The sequence below is a fragment of the Archocentrus centrarchus genome, chromosome 23 (assembly GCF_007364275.1).
Source record: "Archocentrus centrarchus isolate MPI-CPG fArcCen1 chromosome 23, fArcCen1, whole genome shotgun sequence".
Taxonomy (NCBI): Eukaryota; Metazoa; Chordata; class Actinopteri; order Cichliformes; family Cichlidae; genus Archocentrus; species Archocentrus centrarchus.
The window spans coordinates 17816584-17834322 of NC_044368.1; the positions used below are offsets into that span (position 1 = coordinate 17816584).

The following is a 17739-nucleotide window of genomic DNA, read 5'->3' on the forward strand; positions in this document are numbered from 1 at the left end:
TTTTAGGTCTGTCCTCACCATTCTTTTCCTCAAGGGCCACCACTCTCTAAAGTGCACTATCCTACTTCTACATGGACAACAATGTACAAAATGATGAAAGGGCATCTTGATTTTTAGAACTAAAAAGACTCACTTCTGCAGAACAAGAATACAAAGCAGTAAAGTTCAGCTTTTATAAAAACTACATTTAAGAGGTGATGCTTCAAGAACAAATTAACCAAGCACTTTCTACTGCAACTAACTTTACGATAAAATCTGCTTCCAGTATCTGTCATATCAGGAGGCAAAACTGGCAGTCAGCAGCTCTCATGCTCTCATACTGTACGCTGTCATTTGGGTGAAGGAAAACCATCTATCAAATTAATATTTATATCACATCTTGGTGTTGGAAATGACAAACATGGATTGGATCTGACTGAGTACAATGCCATAAACTGTATATAAAAGATGGCCACAGCCGCTATGAGTACATCCAAAATTCACAGTCTTTACTCTGTATTTTGAATCCTTAATGTTAACATTTTTCTCCCCAACATGTTTTTTGGACTACAAGGCGGAGCGCTAAGTTATCACATAATGGAACGCTTAGTTAGCAAGCTATGGGTGCAATGAAGAGATACACATACCTGTTACTTAGTGCTAAGTGGCTAATTGCTTAAAAAAAAAAAAAAAAAAAAAAAAAGTCAACAGATCCAGTTCAGTAACTTGAAGTTGCAGAGGTGAGGCCTAGCACACAGATGGCAGCTACAGCAGCCTCTGTCAATCAAAATGGCCACTGAAAAAACAACTGAAGGGAGAAACTATTCTTTAAGACCTTAAATTTATTTATTTTTTTTAATTTTAAACCAGGCAGCAATTTGAGTCTATGGCAACTGACTCCATTTGGAGCCACCCTCAAGTGGTAACTCTAAGAAATGCAGCTTTTATTTAGCACTTTCATGTTGTGTTCATTTTTTAGAACCAGAGGCTTCTGTCTGGATACTACACGATCACATCATGTCATTTTTAAAAGGACCTGAAACTAGACATTGAGACCATAATCTCAGTAAAATGTTGTAAAAATCTTTATTAATGAGTTTAGCAAGAAGTCTATGAAAAGAAAATGAGCAGAAGGCTCGTATTTCATAGACTTATAAATAATCTGACTTATTTTTGCAACAAGAGGATTTGCCCCCTGGTGGACTTTAGAAAGAATGCAAGCTTAAGGCACTTTCATTTTGGCTTTGTTTTAAAACCAAAAGGCACATGCCTTTTTTATCTACAGACTATGTTTTTGAAGACTGTTTACTAAAAGATGCTGCAGGCTGCAGCTGGTAATGACATGAATGAGATCAGCGAAACTTAACCAAACACCAAGGCTTGCAGACAAAACCAAAATGTAAAATTACCATGTATTGTAGCTTTATAGGTCTAATAAGACTGAAGTGCAGCTTCAACAAAAAAATAAATAAAAAAATAGTGCCCTGTTGAAATATATATTTGCAGTTCGTGGCTAGATATTTAATCAGACTCAAATTCCACACATGAGGAGTTCTGCTTTCACACACTGAACAGCTATTAGCAGTATTCTTTGTGAATTCTTAGCAACTGTAAAGTTTGCCATTTTGTGCCTGCTATGACAAGTACAGCTTCAAAGCAGGGGATGGTGATAGGGTACACCAGGCCATTCATCTCTGTTGATACATAGAAGGACTGCCCAGCTCGGCTGCTACCTGACAGCAAGGGGGTACTTTCTCAGTGGTTGATTTTTTCCCTTTATGAAAATCTTGTTTTCTTGCTCTGTTGTTCATCCCCCTCTGTCATTCTCCATGTCCTCACTCTTTCTTACTCTTAAGCCTGCCAAGATACTCAGGCTGCTGTTATTTTCTACCACTTTGCCTCCATTGTAGTTCTGCTTCTTTTTCACTCATAGTTGTCAAATCCTCACCTCCCTGAATTTTAAAATGCCCTGCCATTTTCTGGCTCCAAGTTGCTTCCCTGTTCTCATATTTCTTTTGGGAGAATCTATACTTGGATATTGGCAGGCAGAATAAATTATGGATCCACTGGTCAATCATAGCCTCTGCTCGTTAGAAGAGGACTGGTCCTGCTCCTTGCTCCTGTCATGACCCATCTTGGCTTTAATTAGATGGCTTTTATAGTCGGCAAATGGGAAAGGTGCCACACCATTACAAAAGGAAAAGCCAAAACCAAAGTAATGCTTCACAGCTGGAGAAGAATAAACTATAGACACTCCAGATCAATTTCTTCTTTAATGGGAGGGGGAGGGGGGCTCCTAACAGTCCAATACACAACAACTTTAGTGTTTTTTTTCCCCCCTTTGTTTTTGTTTTCCCTCCCACTGCATCAATAATCTAGCAATTGGAACTTTTCAATTTGGATTAACAGGCAGGTGTTAATGAAAGTCGGTGACACGAAGAAAGGGAGGAGCGCTGTGAAGTTGGAGTGGTTAAGAAGTGGAGCCATCACTCCACATTGCATCATCAAAAGGTAAATGGAGTGTATGGCAGCTGAACAAGCACTGCAGTGCCAGACCAAGGCAGTTATGTGACTCAAGAGGAGAAAAAAATCCAGAGAAACAAAAATACAAAAGAGAACAAGCTAAAAAAAACAAAAAACAAAAAAAACACAGTAACAAAGTGACTTTAGAACAAAAGGAAGACAAATGAACTAAACACACATATGTGGGGGCATCGAGTAGAGGGTGTAACTAAGGGTCCCCCACCTCCCACACCACCCCACCCCACCCTTGTATGTTTTTGCCAGGTAGCCTACACCGTGGCAGCAAATAAGAGCCAGCCATCAAAGAAGAATATCAAAAAGGATATTCCAGGCAGAGACAGAAAGAGACAATGAAAATAAAATTATGTCTCAGACAAAACAAGAATGAGAACACATATAAAAGACTTGTTTTGAGGATAGATTACACAGCTCCAAACAGGCCAAAGTCTTAATTACGCTCCCATCAGTGAACTGACTCACATTTGCAGATACTGGCTGTCACTCAAACTCACTCAAGGCTTTAAACCGCTGAGACACAGCAAACACATTTGGAGCAAGGATTAGAAAATTCAATCTGATGAAGATTTCAGCATTTTTAAAGCAATAACTCTGTGTGCACTAGTGTGAGTAAAAAGGAAAAGTACAAACCTACACTGACATTTTGCTTCAAGGTGATAAAAGTGACTTTTTCAATGTACTCCACATTCTGTTTACAGCTTTTAGTCGTACTAATTAGGCCATCATACCATAATCAGAACTATTAAAACTCATGCCAAACGACCAGCACTGTGCCACTTAAACAGAAGGGACCCATAAATGGACAGAGCTTTTCTGCATAGACTGGATAATGCAGACACATAAAAACACATATATTAAGCTGTTACCGCAGAATCATCGCCTAAAACAGTCACTGGATAAACACAACCTTCTGCTGCACAACCGGGACCAAAGTACAAATCAAGTCAGTCGCATCTAGAAAATTTAAGGAGTACTGTGCAAAAGGAAATGTTCTCTACAGCCATACAGTGAGTCTGTGACAGAGCTTAACACAAACTTAAAATTGACTAACTGATCAGCGTTTGGTCATTGGCTTATTTTTGTTCCCTCGAACTGCTCAAAAATAATCACTAAAGAAAGATGAGTTCAAGAAGACAGTGTCAATGATTAGAGTCTCCTTAGGGAAGGACACATGGAACCTGACTAACTTAAACCACTGATATCCAGATTTTTTCTGCTCTCTAAGCTATTTAAGTATACCATCATGTAAGAATAGAAGGAAGTCTCTAAGGCATTCCAACAAAAGGTTGTCAATGCCTCATAACAACTGTGAAACATGGTGGCAGAAATGTTATAGACTAGGCAGCTATTAACCATCAATTCACCTATGAATACTACATCATATCAAAGAATGCTTGAAGATAAGTGAGACCATCTGTTCAAAAACTGGACCAGAAGTGGGTCTTTTAAATAGGGTAATAATCCTAAGCACACAAGCAAAAGTCCGCCACACAATGGCGCCACAAAAAAAAAAAAAAAACAAGAGTTATGGAAAGGCCAAGTCAAGAATGTAACACTGGTCAAAAATTTTAGCAAGATGATATATGGCTGCTGCTGTCAAATGCCAACAGGAAGTTATTTCTGCTAAATCCTGGACTAGCCCCTAATATGTTACACTCCAACTCAAAGGGAACAACACAGAGGAGCCAGCCAAGTGGTATTAGCTAAGGTTTATTGCAAAATAAAATGAAACAATGAAAGCATAAAAATGTGTTATGTGGCTAAGCAAGTTCTCAGGGTAACTGAAAAAAATCCACAAAAAACAAAACTTAGCACAGAACAGTTGATTAGATTGTCTAAAAGCTAATGTTTCTTGCAGTGTTGTTTGTGTATGTCACTTTTATCTGTAGGTTAAAGAAGATTAAATGTTTGCCATGAAAATGGTAAAAAAGACAACCTTTTCCTTATAATTTCACATAACCCATTATACCCATAAAATACTGTTTGTATCAAATCATAATGAAATAATAACAACTTAAAAGAAGAAACTTTCTGCCTTCACCATGAATTCATGAGCTCAATTACAAAGTAAGGATGGAGCGTGATACAGGAAGGGGGAAGGCAGCATAAAAAAAAAAAAAAACAGAAAAGAATAGGTGGCAAAAGAAGAGGAGAGACAGCCAGAGTGCAAGAGCGCAGAGAGAATCTCACTTTCTACCCCTTCACAAAAGGAGCAAAATTAGGCCCACTTCATGAAAGAGCCAAACCTCTCTCTTCTTTGGCTCTCGCTCTCTCTCTCCCTCCCTCTCTCTGCATCAGAAAACAAGAGCACCTAACAACAACAACACAACGCATCAACCCATCATGTAAGATGCCAGCCAGGCACGTTTGAAGGTTTGTTGGACGTGTATGTTATTCAAGGCTCATCAGCGCATGGAGATACACAGGAACAAAGCATGGGGTGATGCTTTGAAGATCTGACAACAGTCTGACTCGCCCAAAGAGGAGAGAGAAAAAACATGCAGAAAGAAGTAGGGATAGAGAACTAAGGATGAAGGAAATGACAGCGAAAGAATAGGAAGAGGAAGCAGAAAAAAGGTGGAACAACCTTATAAAGAACAGTGGAAAAAGTGAAAGATGAGAGAGGCTATGTCAATAAAAGCCATTCATTTGCATAGCATTATGAGCACAACCAGTAACAAGAAATAGAAGGAATGACAAATATGTAAATAAATCTTTGTAACTATGTAACTTTTTTTTGCTTCAATGTAGCAATAAACCACACCTCAATGAAGCTCATGTTTCATAGAGATGTGACTTCAATGCCTGGGTCACTTTTTGGAGCTTGTACTAAAAGCACTGGAAGTACTGCAGCATTGGAATGTGTTATACTGTTGTTATATTCTTTAAAATATATAGGTTTCTAGTAGAAGGAAAAGGTACAATAAAATGGCTGTGTAAAGTGCTGCGTCCCCAAAGCACAACAGAGAAGCAACTGAGCCCAACCTCTTGCGTGCTTCTCAACACTTATCTTAACGCTCCCAACAGGGTCACAGTGACCACAGTGTGTGAGTTACTCCTCAGAGCACTGTGGTTCCACTTAGTAGCTCTAGGCAGGATGGCTCCAAAGAGAGCATGATGGGCCAAAACATAGCACAGAGAACTTAAACTCACCTTCGATGTTTGTAGGATGAAAATACAAGAGGAAGCAGGTAGAACTGCATGCATATAAAGGGGAAAAAATTCTCTTTGTAGCTGTTTCTCTATGAACTAGCAAGTAGAGCTGATTATAAACAGAAAAAACAGAAAAGGTTGAAAGCACCAAGGAGGCAAAAAGGTTATAAAAAAAATAATGGTCATTTTATCAACGCAGGAAAAGCCCTCAAAACTCTCAGCAGGTGGTTGGAAGGTGCTCCAGTCTGTTTACTTGTTTTTGTTTCTCGCCCATGTTCTGTTCACACGATGTGCATACAAAACATCAGTTTTAAATGTATAATGTTCAGCTCACAGAAGCTGAGCATCAGAAAGGGGAAGAAAAATGAGTCTTGATTTCTGGTGTAAACATGAAAGCATGGATCCATTCTGCATGGCATCAATGGTTCAGGCTGGTCAGACTGTAACACTGTGGGGGATTTTTTCTTGGCACACTTTGGGCCCCTTAGTCCCAACTTTAAACACCACAGCCTCCTCTGTGCGTTGTTGAACACGTCCATCCCTTTGTCATCATGTACCCATCGTCTGATGGCTGCTGCCCCACAGTATAGCACACAATGTCACAAAGCTCAAATAGAACTAAACAAAAAACTAAACACTAAAATAAAGGGAAAAGGCAGCTGACAGTATTATACAGTAAACTTTAAATTATGCTGTCTATAGCAGAGGTCGGGTTAACCAAATACATTAAAACACTCCCTATAAATCTGTGACCACTACAAGGCCGTAGATGCAGCTGCTCCCTCGTGTAGAAGAAGCACATACTGCAGGATTTCCTTTCAGTGAAGCGCATTCAGGATAGGAAAATCTAACATTAAGAGATTTTGCTCACTTCTCGGGGAGAAATGTTCCCCCAGCCGCAAAACTACAGCTGAAAGGATGTAATTTCAGTATCTAATGTAGCAGCAGGGTTCAGCCTTCAGACTGAAATCTAATTGGATACGAAAAGTTCTGTCTGGAGAAGAAACGTAAAACGGGGGGAAAAAAAAAATAAAAAAAAAATCACCTCTGTCGCAGCCTCCCTTGATGCATTTCATTATGCTCAAGCAAGCGCTAAGCTTAATTCCACTTAGTTCATATTTGCCTGTTTAGGCATAACCACTGCAGTCTTTTAGTGGCCCTGCTGTAACTGCAGGAAAAAAAAAAAAATCTGTTTCTCACAGTGTTAACAAGGTCAGTGTACTTATAAAAACATTTTCTTTTCAGTATGTTGTTTGTTTTTGAAAATGTATTGCCATTAAATATGCATCATTATAACGGAAATTAAAATGGCAGGTAAAATTACATTGTGATGGAACTTTTAAGACCCTTTCCATCAAAAATGACAACAAGAAAGTCTGCAGTGCTGGAGGGAAGTAAACTGTTGTATATTACAGTAGCATCACTGCAATATAACAGTATCATGTGTAACTGTAGCTGGTATACGCTGTACAATTTGTTACAGTGTATGCGCAGTTAAGTGAAGGGGCAGGGCAGGTCAAAAAGTTCTATCCTGTCAAATTTTCAAGTAGTTCAAACACATTAAAAAAAAAAAAAAGATAAAATATACATCCCACTTATACTCTCTCGTCCAACTGCTTCCAGTCTTCTCATGTTGAGGATCTGAAGCAGTGTTTATACTGTCAGCAGAGTTAAGTGTGAAAGTAAAATAAAGCATTCATCTACACAAATGTGCCGCAACATAAACGCACACAGCAGGAAGGCTGTGGAGAAAGCAGTGTGGTATGCACAGGCGCACACATATACACGCCTACGCGCGCCATGCTCTCTTGCACATACTGTACACGGTCTAATTCGTAAGTGTTAACCAGAATGCTTTGATAACCAGAGCTTAAAAGCACATTCGAAAACACAAACTATGACTAAGTATGTCTGGATGAAAGCACATAGAAAGAGGGACTGAAAAGAGAGGTGAGAAGAGGGCACGGAGCTGCAGGAGGAGCACTCTGGACACAGAGTTGTGAAAAGAGAAACAGTCTCGAGGGTCCCAGGGTTGATTTCCTATGACCTGTGGTGATGAACTGGCAAGTAACCCCTGAGTCTCTCCAGCTACAAAAAGCTGCCACTCTGCCCTGTGGAGAGCGGCACTTTCGGTAGAGGGGCAGCAGAAAGAGATGAGTGATCCTCACTTCAAAGGAATATCACACAAAAGATTAGGGAGTTTTAAAGTGAAAATAAAAAGGGGAGAGAGAGAGGAGAGAAGAGGAGAGAGGGAGGGATGCCACTCACCGATATACTCAAAGACGAAAACGACGAAGAACGGAGTGACCAGGTCATTGATGCCTTGCACGTAGCCGCTAGCTGGATGCCGGATGGCCCAGATAAACAGGATCCGCTCAAAAATCTTAACACATACAAACATACATGGAGACAGAATGTCAAAAGATTTGCAATGACATGAAACTGAAAAGCAATAACTCTCTTTATGGGAGAAGATGAAATTCAGCAAATGGTTAGCATAAACTTACTAAGAAACTCAATCCTCTGCCAATGTATCACACTCTAATAAGTACATAGTCATAGATATTTTAAGACTTATTCCCAAATAGATGAATGACAAAACTCGAGACATTAAGCTGGTCGGAATTAGAGGTTTAAATCATTAAAGCATACATCTCAGAAAGCAAGTGAAGTGTTGAAAAAGCAATAGCGGGAATCATTTCAGGCATGCTAAGCTGGTAAAGAAGAAAAAAAGTTGAGCTCATGTCATGGGAAGAAGGTTTCCACCCTGCCACATTAGGTGATCATGTACTTGGAATGTCACCTAAGCCCATCACTTGAAACCCTAAAGGTAACCTGGGGAGTTTTTGACCACTTGAGTGTTTTTTTTTTTTTTTTCCTCTTTCAAAGTGGCCAAAGTTTGGTTTCTTTTGTAAAGACATACATTTAAGATTTCCTGCTAATCGTCAGGTGGTCATATGCATATAAATTATGGATGTAGCCCACATTTCTGGAAAGTGAAGCTGACTCTTAAGTGACCCAAACCTAAATTCTTTCAAATGGCCAGCAGAGGGTGACACCTGCGGACGCAAAAAGAACCCCAAAAGTGCAAAAACTGTGAGAAAATGAGCCTTCTGCTCACTTGATTTATGAGCTCAGCTGATGAGTTTATGGTCCAGATCATTAGCTTCTAGTCTCATCTGATGCAACATGATGTTCAATTTGTAGTCAATGATCCAATTTAGAGAAAGACAATAAGGCAGGGTGTGGCAATCCTGTGACTGACAGTGCACTATTGCACATATAGGGCATACACTGTCATCCAGTTCTCAGTCAGATCCACCCCTCGCTTGTTCAGCTGCACCAAAAAGGAACTCAATGTAAGGAGTCAGCCGGTCAGTTTTTAGGGTGTGTTTGGTTTTAAGCCTGATTTATTGCTCTGCAAAATTTGCATCACAGCTAGCAAAAGAATAACACAATCGCTTCATTAACCAAGCTAGTTAGCTAGCTCTATAGTCAGCTGGCACAGTCACATAGGTTAAAGTAGAGCCTGACTGATACTGAATTTCTGAGACTAATACCAATACTTGGAGATTCTGATATTCTGATGTTCTGATATTCTGACACATCATCATCTGAAAACAAAGAGATTTCCCTAAAATTTGCTATGTGTAGTTATTAATTTACTCGTTTACAAGTTTGGCTCTCTATCATCACTGAGCAACACCTCAGTCTTTAGCTCATCAGCTGTATTTCTTGTTCTTAAAAAAGAAAAAAAAAGAAAAAACTCACTTTGAAGTTTGTTCTCTGCTTTGGTGTTGGTCTCCTCCCTCCTCTCTTTTTTCCTCACTCAGTTTGTCTCTGTCTCTTGCTCTTCCCCTCTGAGTCAGTCTCCTCCATCTCCCTCTCTCTCCCTTCTTCTCAACTTTTTTTTTTTTGCAAGGCAAACACTTCAATCTTTGTTACGGGTGGCTGTTTAATACTGTCAGCCCAAGTGAATTAGAAAAGGCTTGATGTTTAGCTTGTTTTTTTTCTGTTGTGCAAATGGATTTCCCTCCAAAATACAAGCACACACACACACTTATTCTTACACCTTAATATATCACACCCATCAAGCCCTTATTTTTGGGTGGATATGTCATGTTTCTGTCACTTTCTAAATCACCTCATAGCTCATTGTTTTATGGTATGTAACATGGCCACGGTCATTGTTCTTTTTTTCTGGAAGGTGTCCCCACAAACCCTCGCCTTTTTATCTAAAGTAATCCCATCATTGCTAAGACAGTAGAAGAGAATGATAAGATGCAACTCTCTCTGGCTTTCTCCTCCACACCTCACACCTCCTCTTTCCCTATCAAAGCCACATCCATCAAACACAGGAGAGGTGCTGGTGAGAGCAGGGGGAGTGGGTAATGGGACTTTCTTTTCATGCAACCTCAAAAGCCGACATGCATATTTCACTTTGGCAACCGCTTCGAGTGAACTCATGCACACAAACACTACCCGGTCCACACCCGTTTTACTGTGGGGACAAAGACTCTAAACTCTGGATGTTTGTATGTGGCAACATTTGTATATGAAAGTGAGAGGAAACACAGTTGCAAACTATTTATTTTTCTTTAACAGGTTTAACTGGGGTTTGCACAGTCCTCACAAGACAATAAACCAGACTCCTGCAAATGACGCTAATGTTAACTTCCGATTCTTCTAATAATAGAGGCTATCTTTAGGTCGGGAAATCAGCTTTTCTGTCTCCTCTGTCAAAAAAAAACTATTGTTCAATTTGCTCCAGACCCCCAACACCCAGATAAGGATAATCTCTAGAGATAAAAAGAAAATTGTTACAAGAAAGGTGTCACATCAGGAAACTCTTCATTGATGTCTTGCCCAGATTAGGGGGAAAAGACTGAGCCTTCATTCAAAAGATCAGAGTCTCTTAAATATCCAATAAATTAATCAACAACCAAATCACTACACCCACAGCTTTAACGTTATTTGTTGTACAAAGCCTAAAATGGGGAAAAAAAGGGGGTTGTTGTATGGCTGATACTGTGTCAAGTGATAAATCCTGCTCTTTCAGCATGTAATCACAAATTGGAGGCAAAAAAGATTGTTTACTTTTCACATTTGGATCTTGTAATTGCTGATTATCAACATCTCCTGAAGACAATATTGCACTGCGAAACAAGAAAAACTCCAACGCTTTAGATACCACTTAGGAAATCACTGCAGAATTGCTTCAATATCTCTCTCTCTCCCTGAAATGGAACAGACTGTTGACTGCCTTCCATCTTGACTAAATCTCCGGAGCCCCAGAGACAAACAAGTGAATGAAATGAAGCAGAGGTGATTTTCAGGTGGCACCGCAGCAAGCATAACCATATAAAAAAAAAAAACAGGGAGGGGGGCCTCTGTGTCTGTTGCATAGCAAAATATATGAGGAGCACACTGCTTGAATATTTCAGTGCACACTGCTGGCTTTTATTTAGCACGCAAACGGGGAGAGCTGATGGGTGGGGATGAGAGGGATCCGGGAGAGGGGAAATGGAGGTAAAGGGAAAAATACAAACATCAGATGAAGTAATAGTACATACTGTAGAAGAGATAGTAGGTAGAAAACAAGCACCCAGCCTCCTTCTTGTCTGATCTCATTTCCCTGCTAACCTCCCTGCTCACAGCCCCGAGATGCATCCAGTACAAAACAGGGGCAATGGGAGGTGGCACTGCCTGGGGCGATGTGTGTATGTATTAAAGTGTTTGCACATATATGAATCTGTGCACTCTTGAATGACAGCAAGTCTCATCATTTTCCTTTACTTACAGCTGCAAGAGAAAGTTTGGAATTACCATAAGTCTTCCTCTAAATCACAGCCACAGAGGAAACACAATCTGACTAAACAAAACACAGAGTTGCTTTTTTTGCATGAAGAATCGCACGCAGTGCAGGCCAGAGAGAAGTAGTACCTCATCCAACCTCTTACAGCAGTAACAACTTCCAACAGGGGGACATTTTTCCCTATGCAAGCGTTTCAGTTCATCAACATTTCTTTCATTTCTCTTCACTGAACAGCCCTCTTGAGGTCAAGCCACAGCATCTCAGTCTGGATTGACCATTCCAAGAAATTTATTTTCTTCATTTCAAACCATCTCATTTATTTCCTAATCTGCAGAGTCTGCCCTTAATGATTGCAAAGCATGGAATTGTATCTAAATGAGGCGTATAAGTGACCATAACTTCCTAAAGTATCTTATTAGACTAATGCTGTGATTAATAGTTTTTAGTTACTGATGTCCTTAAATGGAATGCATGAGTCCAAGATTTAGGACAGCCTGCACTGTGAGTGATGATTCCATGTTTTCAGTGAAGATCAGTGCAGAAAACCTGGTATGTTGTACACACAGATACAAAAAATTGGTGATTTTCCGGAGTGTGTATGTGTGCTTCCTCACACCCATGTGCAGGTATACACACAAAGCAGCTCAGAGCCCTGGGCACCTCATTAGCCTCCACCTCATTATAGAGTTTTCTATCTGTGTTTTCACTTCTCTGCTTCTCAGGCCAGTGGTTCTATGCATGACAGGCCCTCCCTGAAGCACTATAATAATAAGATAAGCTTAACCCAATATAAATGAATGGAATCAGGTTAATGTCCATGTTAAGTTGCACTGGGATGCTGCACTGATAGTCCCTCAGACCTGCTGAGCAACTTCTTACAAGAATTTTACAGCTAGAAGAATTTTCACAGCTCAAACACCAGTGAGCATATTTACATTATTGTAAATTATAACTACATTTTTGCCAGGGAACACAGAGTGTAACAACTCCCATTCCATTTTGGAAAGAGTTCCTTGACGGTCAGTAAAGTGGTAAACATTTTTAGAATACACACCCTATTTACACTTAAATCAATACTGTTTTATTTTAAGCCACCTAGAAGCCAGCAACCCAGAGGCTGAGAGTGCTGCACACTGCAACCGTTTTGCAATCGACTGCCAAATGTGAAAAGAAAAAGAAATTCAGTGTAATCGCCGATTTTTCCGAGTGCTATCCTACCTTTACTGTGACTGAGCTATTATAGAGCCAGCTTCAAGCGGACACTGGAGGAACTGTTTTTGTACTCATGTATTGTCTTCACTTTTCAGCTCCAGAGTGTTCAGCTTGATAACCTCGATCGACTGCACTTCAGAGAAACTGAATAAACCCCATCTGAGAGAAAACAGCCAAAACTGTGGCTTTATGTGTCAGATAAAATATGCATAATATATTCAGCAGCTCCCATGTGAGAAACAAACCACTTTAAAAAAAATAAATAAATAAAAAAAAATTTTTTTTTAAATATACATTTTTAAAGCATTTTTAATGAATTTATATAGATCACTCTGTTAACAAAGGTGCTAATGACATCTCACCTGTTGTTTTAGTAGTAAACACAGTATACTGTGCACCACATTCAGACTATGGAGCCATGCCCACACTGCCCGATGTGCACAACTGCAACTGATAGTTCAATGCTTTAAACATAATGCTTAAAATGTTTTTAAAGAAATTGACTTTTTATATCACCCAACACAGCACTGCAAATGCTTTAGTAGAACTAACGAAGCAAAACCAAAAGATATGAAACTGCCAACCATGCAGAGTGAAAGTTAAAGGCATCTAATCCCATGCATGTAATTATTAAAATCATGTGTGTTCTTCATTTGGGCTGCTGTGTATGTGTGTGTGTGTGTGTGTGTGCCATGCCAAATCATGCAGTGTGTTAGAGCAAGGGTCTTCCCATTTTAGACTTACAGGCAGATAGAAAAAATTAAGTAAATAAACTGAAAAATTATTTTTACTTCAATACCGAACTGTCCTTCACCCCACCCCACTCTGTGCCCCACCCCATATTTCAGATTCAATACATATCACTTCAGTTATTGTCATTTTTTTCCCTCTTTATAAGCTGTCTTCTATGTTCTGCTCTCAGCATTATCAGTGCCACTGATTATGTGACCAAATCTACCTAAAAGCAGAAAGGGAAAACCCTGCTAGGTGAGGTGGTGTGTGTGCTGTTGGAGGGGTCTCACCTCTTGAACAGAAGCTTGTTGAAAAAGAGGAATAAGAGGATTAGTTCTCGGTATGTCAATGTGAATCTGCAGAGAGAGAAAGAGAGAGAAAAAAAAAAAGACAAACACTGAAGCAACGGGCAGGTTAGCACAGATTTGGCCATTACAGACAGTGACAGAAACAGAGAGCGAGAGCAACAGTTAGTGGATCTGTGTCCTTGATTGAAGTCGGACTGGGGGTTTGGGTTTCTGAAATGGACAGCAGCTGTGGTCTTGAATGCAGCACTACATAACAGTGCCCATGCAAGCTGAGGTGTCTCTATGATAATATGTGCTTGCAAGAATGTACGTGTGTGTGTTTATGCATGTGTGAGACCACATTTACACCATTTCAGAGTGTTTACCCCGCAGACGAACAATACGGCAGGCGTCAGAAGGGAGCCAGACGGATGCAGGGCGGCAGCTGGAGCCAAGCCAACTGAAATAGCCCGGTCTGTTTGTAAGAGTGTGTGGCTTGTTACGGAACTGGGAATTGGGCTACATCCAGTCCTGTACACTCTTAACACCTTACCTCTGTCACCTTTGGCTGCAGCACCAAAGATTCAGGACTCATCCTAGGAATGTCTATGTGGATCTGACAGCAACATGGGAGAGAATGTGTTAGACACACACACACACACACGCACAAATACAAAGACACATCTACACCCACAAATGCCAATGTGAAAGTCCTCAACTTGCACTTCTGTTCAATAATCTGATAATGTTCAGATGTTATAAGGAAACGACAAAGAAAAAAGGAGCACATAGAAACACAGAGTGAACTTATTGTGCTTGTGTCCAGTTCTATATTCTTATTTTGGAGTCTATAGTGTAGCTTTGCATAATTCCTTGCAATCCTTATCTTATACTGCACCAGTCAGTTCATCCACTGTCTTAAACAAGCCATTCTAGTTAGCTCTGATTCGGCTTGTCTGTCTTTTGGTGTTACAAGAATTACTTAAAGTAACGAACAGATCTGCATGGCGATGCCCAAGGTGGAGGATGGCCCATCTTCGAACCAGAGTCCATCTGGATCTGAATGCAGGAATTTTTGAAAGGACTCAAGATAGAACATATGTCACGTTCCCCTAAAAAGTTGCAACAATATGGACATTCTGGTATTTTTCATCCTGGTTTAAATTCTTATAACTGTGGCCATTATGGCAAAAACAGACACTTCTGTCATTAGCTTCAACAGGTAATCTATTTAATGTGAGTTTTCATCTGCTTTAGTCTTCATTGGACAGGAGTTAATTTATGCAAGCACATCTTCAGAAATCTAAAGGATGCAAGCAAGACTGATGTTTGCTCTGCTGTCTCATATTTCATAATGTTCCAGAGCAGAAGTAGCAAATAAAACTGTAGCATGAACCACAGTCACAATGAGCACACTAGGTAATGTTCCCTTACCAAGTGAATGCAAACGTACTGCACTCAATGCATGGGATGAATGAAAGGTTTGTGCTGTACTTTTTATCTCTCTGACAATATAGTCATTCTCTATGTATCACCTTCATCTAAGTTTCAGTAGCATTCGGTTCACTGTTGTGACACTGTAGGGAACCAGAGCCAGATCACAAGCCTGAAGCATTTAGGCTTCCTAAAACCTTACTTATGTGATAAGCCCATGATAAACCGTGGCCTTTATTTTTGTCCTCTAATGGCCAGAATATTTTTAATGCAACACAGCCAGAACTAAACCAACAAAGTGCCAAAAAAAACTCCACACACAACACTCCAACACTCTTTCTTCTGGTTGCTTGAAAAATATCAAAAAAAAAGCCCAAAGCTAGATTTTTTTTAGATCACTTTCTCCTGGGGAAGAACGAAACTGCAGCAGCACTTCAAAAGGGTTTGTCGTTCAAGCTGGGACTACAACAGTGGCAACATCCATATGCATGCGTATGCACACAAACTGTGTGGAGTAGTTATCAACAACATAAACAAATATATAAAGAGACACAAAAGAACAAATGCAAGACAGATGGATATTCAGAATATACGATGGACAAACCTGCATGGAAACAGACACACAAACACAAAGCCAAACTTATCTTACACGAATGACATGCAACAGAAGTGAGTGGACCCCTGTGTGGTATCACTTAAAATTAATGACTTATTTGAACAGTAGGGCAGTTTCTCTTTTTAGAATAATTATTCAGACTTACTATATTTAATACAGGCCACATAGTAGGAACTCCTAATGTTCTGTGTACCACAGAAACATAATTTCCTTAGATAAACCCTGTATCGAGTCTGAAGGACCCGCCCGTCTGCTTTTCAGAAGCAGACTGTGCAAGCAGCGTACTGTTCATGGCAACATTTAAGCAGGATGACTTGACTCAAAGCTAAGGTCTGGGGCCCTCTGCGACGATGTATCCAACCCTCCTTTGGTGCTCAATAAATTTTGGTTTGCCTACTTGCAATTGCAATCTGCACAGTAATGTGCCCTCCTCTTCCTCAAAAAAACAAATTCAATATTCATTATTGTGTTTTTTTTACATTAGGATGTTTTTTGTTATGGCCGACACTTTCAGTAGCTGTCTCATTTAGGATTATGAAGCAGTTTACCGATTGCAGCTTATTGTATTATTCTGCTTCATTAAACGCTGTAATGGTTGGGCAACCTGTAGATTTTTTTATTGAGGCCTTTATGTGGACCGAGCTGTATGTATAAAAAACTTTTGGGACATACGGCACTACCCAGAACGTTATTTTATTGGAGTCAATTAAACCGACATCATTAAACTACATGTCCAATGACTCTTGGTGTGATCCCAATTCCCAGCGTGAACCTTAGTAATGAGTCGAAATGAGACGTTGTAGAAGTAATCAAAAGCTATAGCATGACTCAGTCTAACACTCGTGCTATAGCTTTAGATTACTTCTACAACTGTCTCATTTAGACTCATTTATAGTTGGTCTCTGATATTCTTTACATCTCTGAGAAATTCTCACAATCAAAATTTCCAGTTCCTCTGGAAATTCTTCGTCATGTGGAGCAGTGATGCTGGGATGTAGACAGTCAGCCCATAGATACAACATGAAGTTGATATTCGGTAATTGTAGTTTTGGCAAGATTTTGATTGACGTGTACTCACTGTTGTCGCATTGAGTTTCTACTTTCATATTCTTTGTAAAGTGTTTGTTTTTGATTAGAAATAATCTACTTGTCAACTTAGAAACAATGCAGTTATTGAGAAACGGTACAATTTCAAATCATGTCACATCAACGCATCAGTGCAGCAGAGAATATGCGTTCTCCTCTCAATGGTTTTATTTCCAACTCTGTGCTCTTCACTACACTTTACACACTGTGTCTATAGCACCACTTTGCTTTCTATTTCATACAGTAAGCTACTTTTTATCCCACGTCATCTTCTGTCTTTACTTATTTTATCCAGTGTATATCTTACAAAACTGCACAGGGGTGTACTCACTTCTGTTAAGTGCTGTATGTAAATACATGTACAGCCACTTAAATATGTATAGACAAAATTAAAAAAAAACAAAGAAACATAAAGGAGCACAAAACAAACCCACCATCATGCTCAATTTGAGTGCCAAAGTGACATATGTACAAACACATATAATCAGGCACAAAACAAAAAAAATAAAATAAACACACTAGAAATCACCACTCACTGCAGCACAAGTAGAATCTGGCAGAAAAAGGTGGCTTTGAGACACAATCCAAACAATCATCAAAACAAAGTATGCCAGCTTTCTGGCACGGTGTAGAGGAGATCAATGGGAAATTGGGCGGAATGTGAGAAATGTGCGTTTTTGCTATCGACAGTTCACTTTGATGTTTCTTATTGGCTTGAAATGAATGGGAAGTAGTCGAGTGTTAGAATGTGGGGTGGGGTGGGGGGGCAAATAAACAGAGGGAGAGGGAGAAAGAGTAAAAAGACATTTTCAGAACCAAATAAAAGTGTTAATTTCAGCATCTCTCTGAAGCTGCTCGTGTCTACTCTGTGACACAGACGCACA

At 39.7% G+C, this 17739-nt stretch overlaps 1 protein-coding gene across 4 annotated transcripts in view; it reads right to left on the bottom strand.

Moving 5' to 3' along the window:
• The window catches only part of tbc1d22a (TBC1 domain family, member 22a), a 147075-nt gene that overhangs the window by 83584 nt on the left and 45752 nt on the right, over positions 1–17739 (bottom strand). For 2 of the 4 annotated variants that reach the window (XM_030720464.1, XM_030720466.1), the window contains exons 8-9: positions 13723–13788; positions 7942–8056 (exon numbers count right to left, since the gene is read on the bottom strand). In XM_030720464.1, coding sequence (XP_030576324.1) covers positions 7942–8056; positions 13723–13788 — 181 coding nt within the window. Of the gene's footprint in view, positions 1–7941; positions 8057–13722; positions 13789–14272; positions 14336–17739 lie in introns of all 4 variants that reach the window. The other 2 variants (XM_030720463.1, XM_030720465.1) reach the window with 2 other exon arrangements.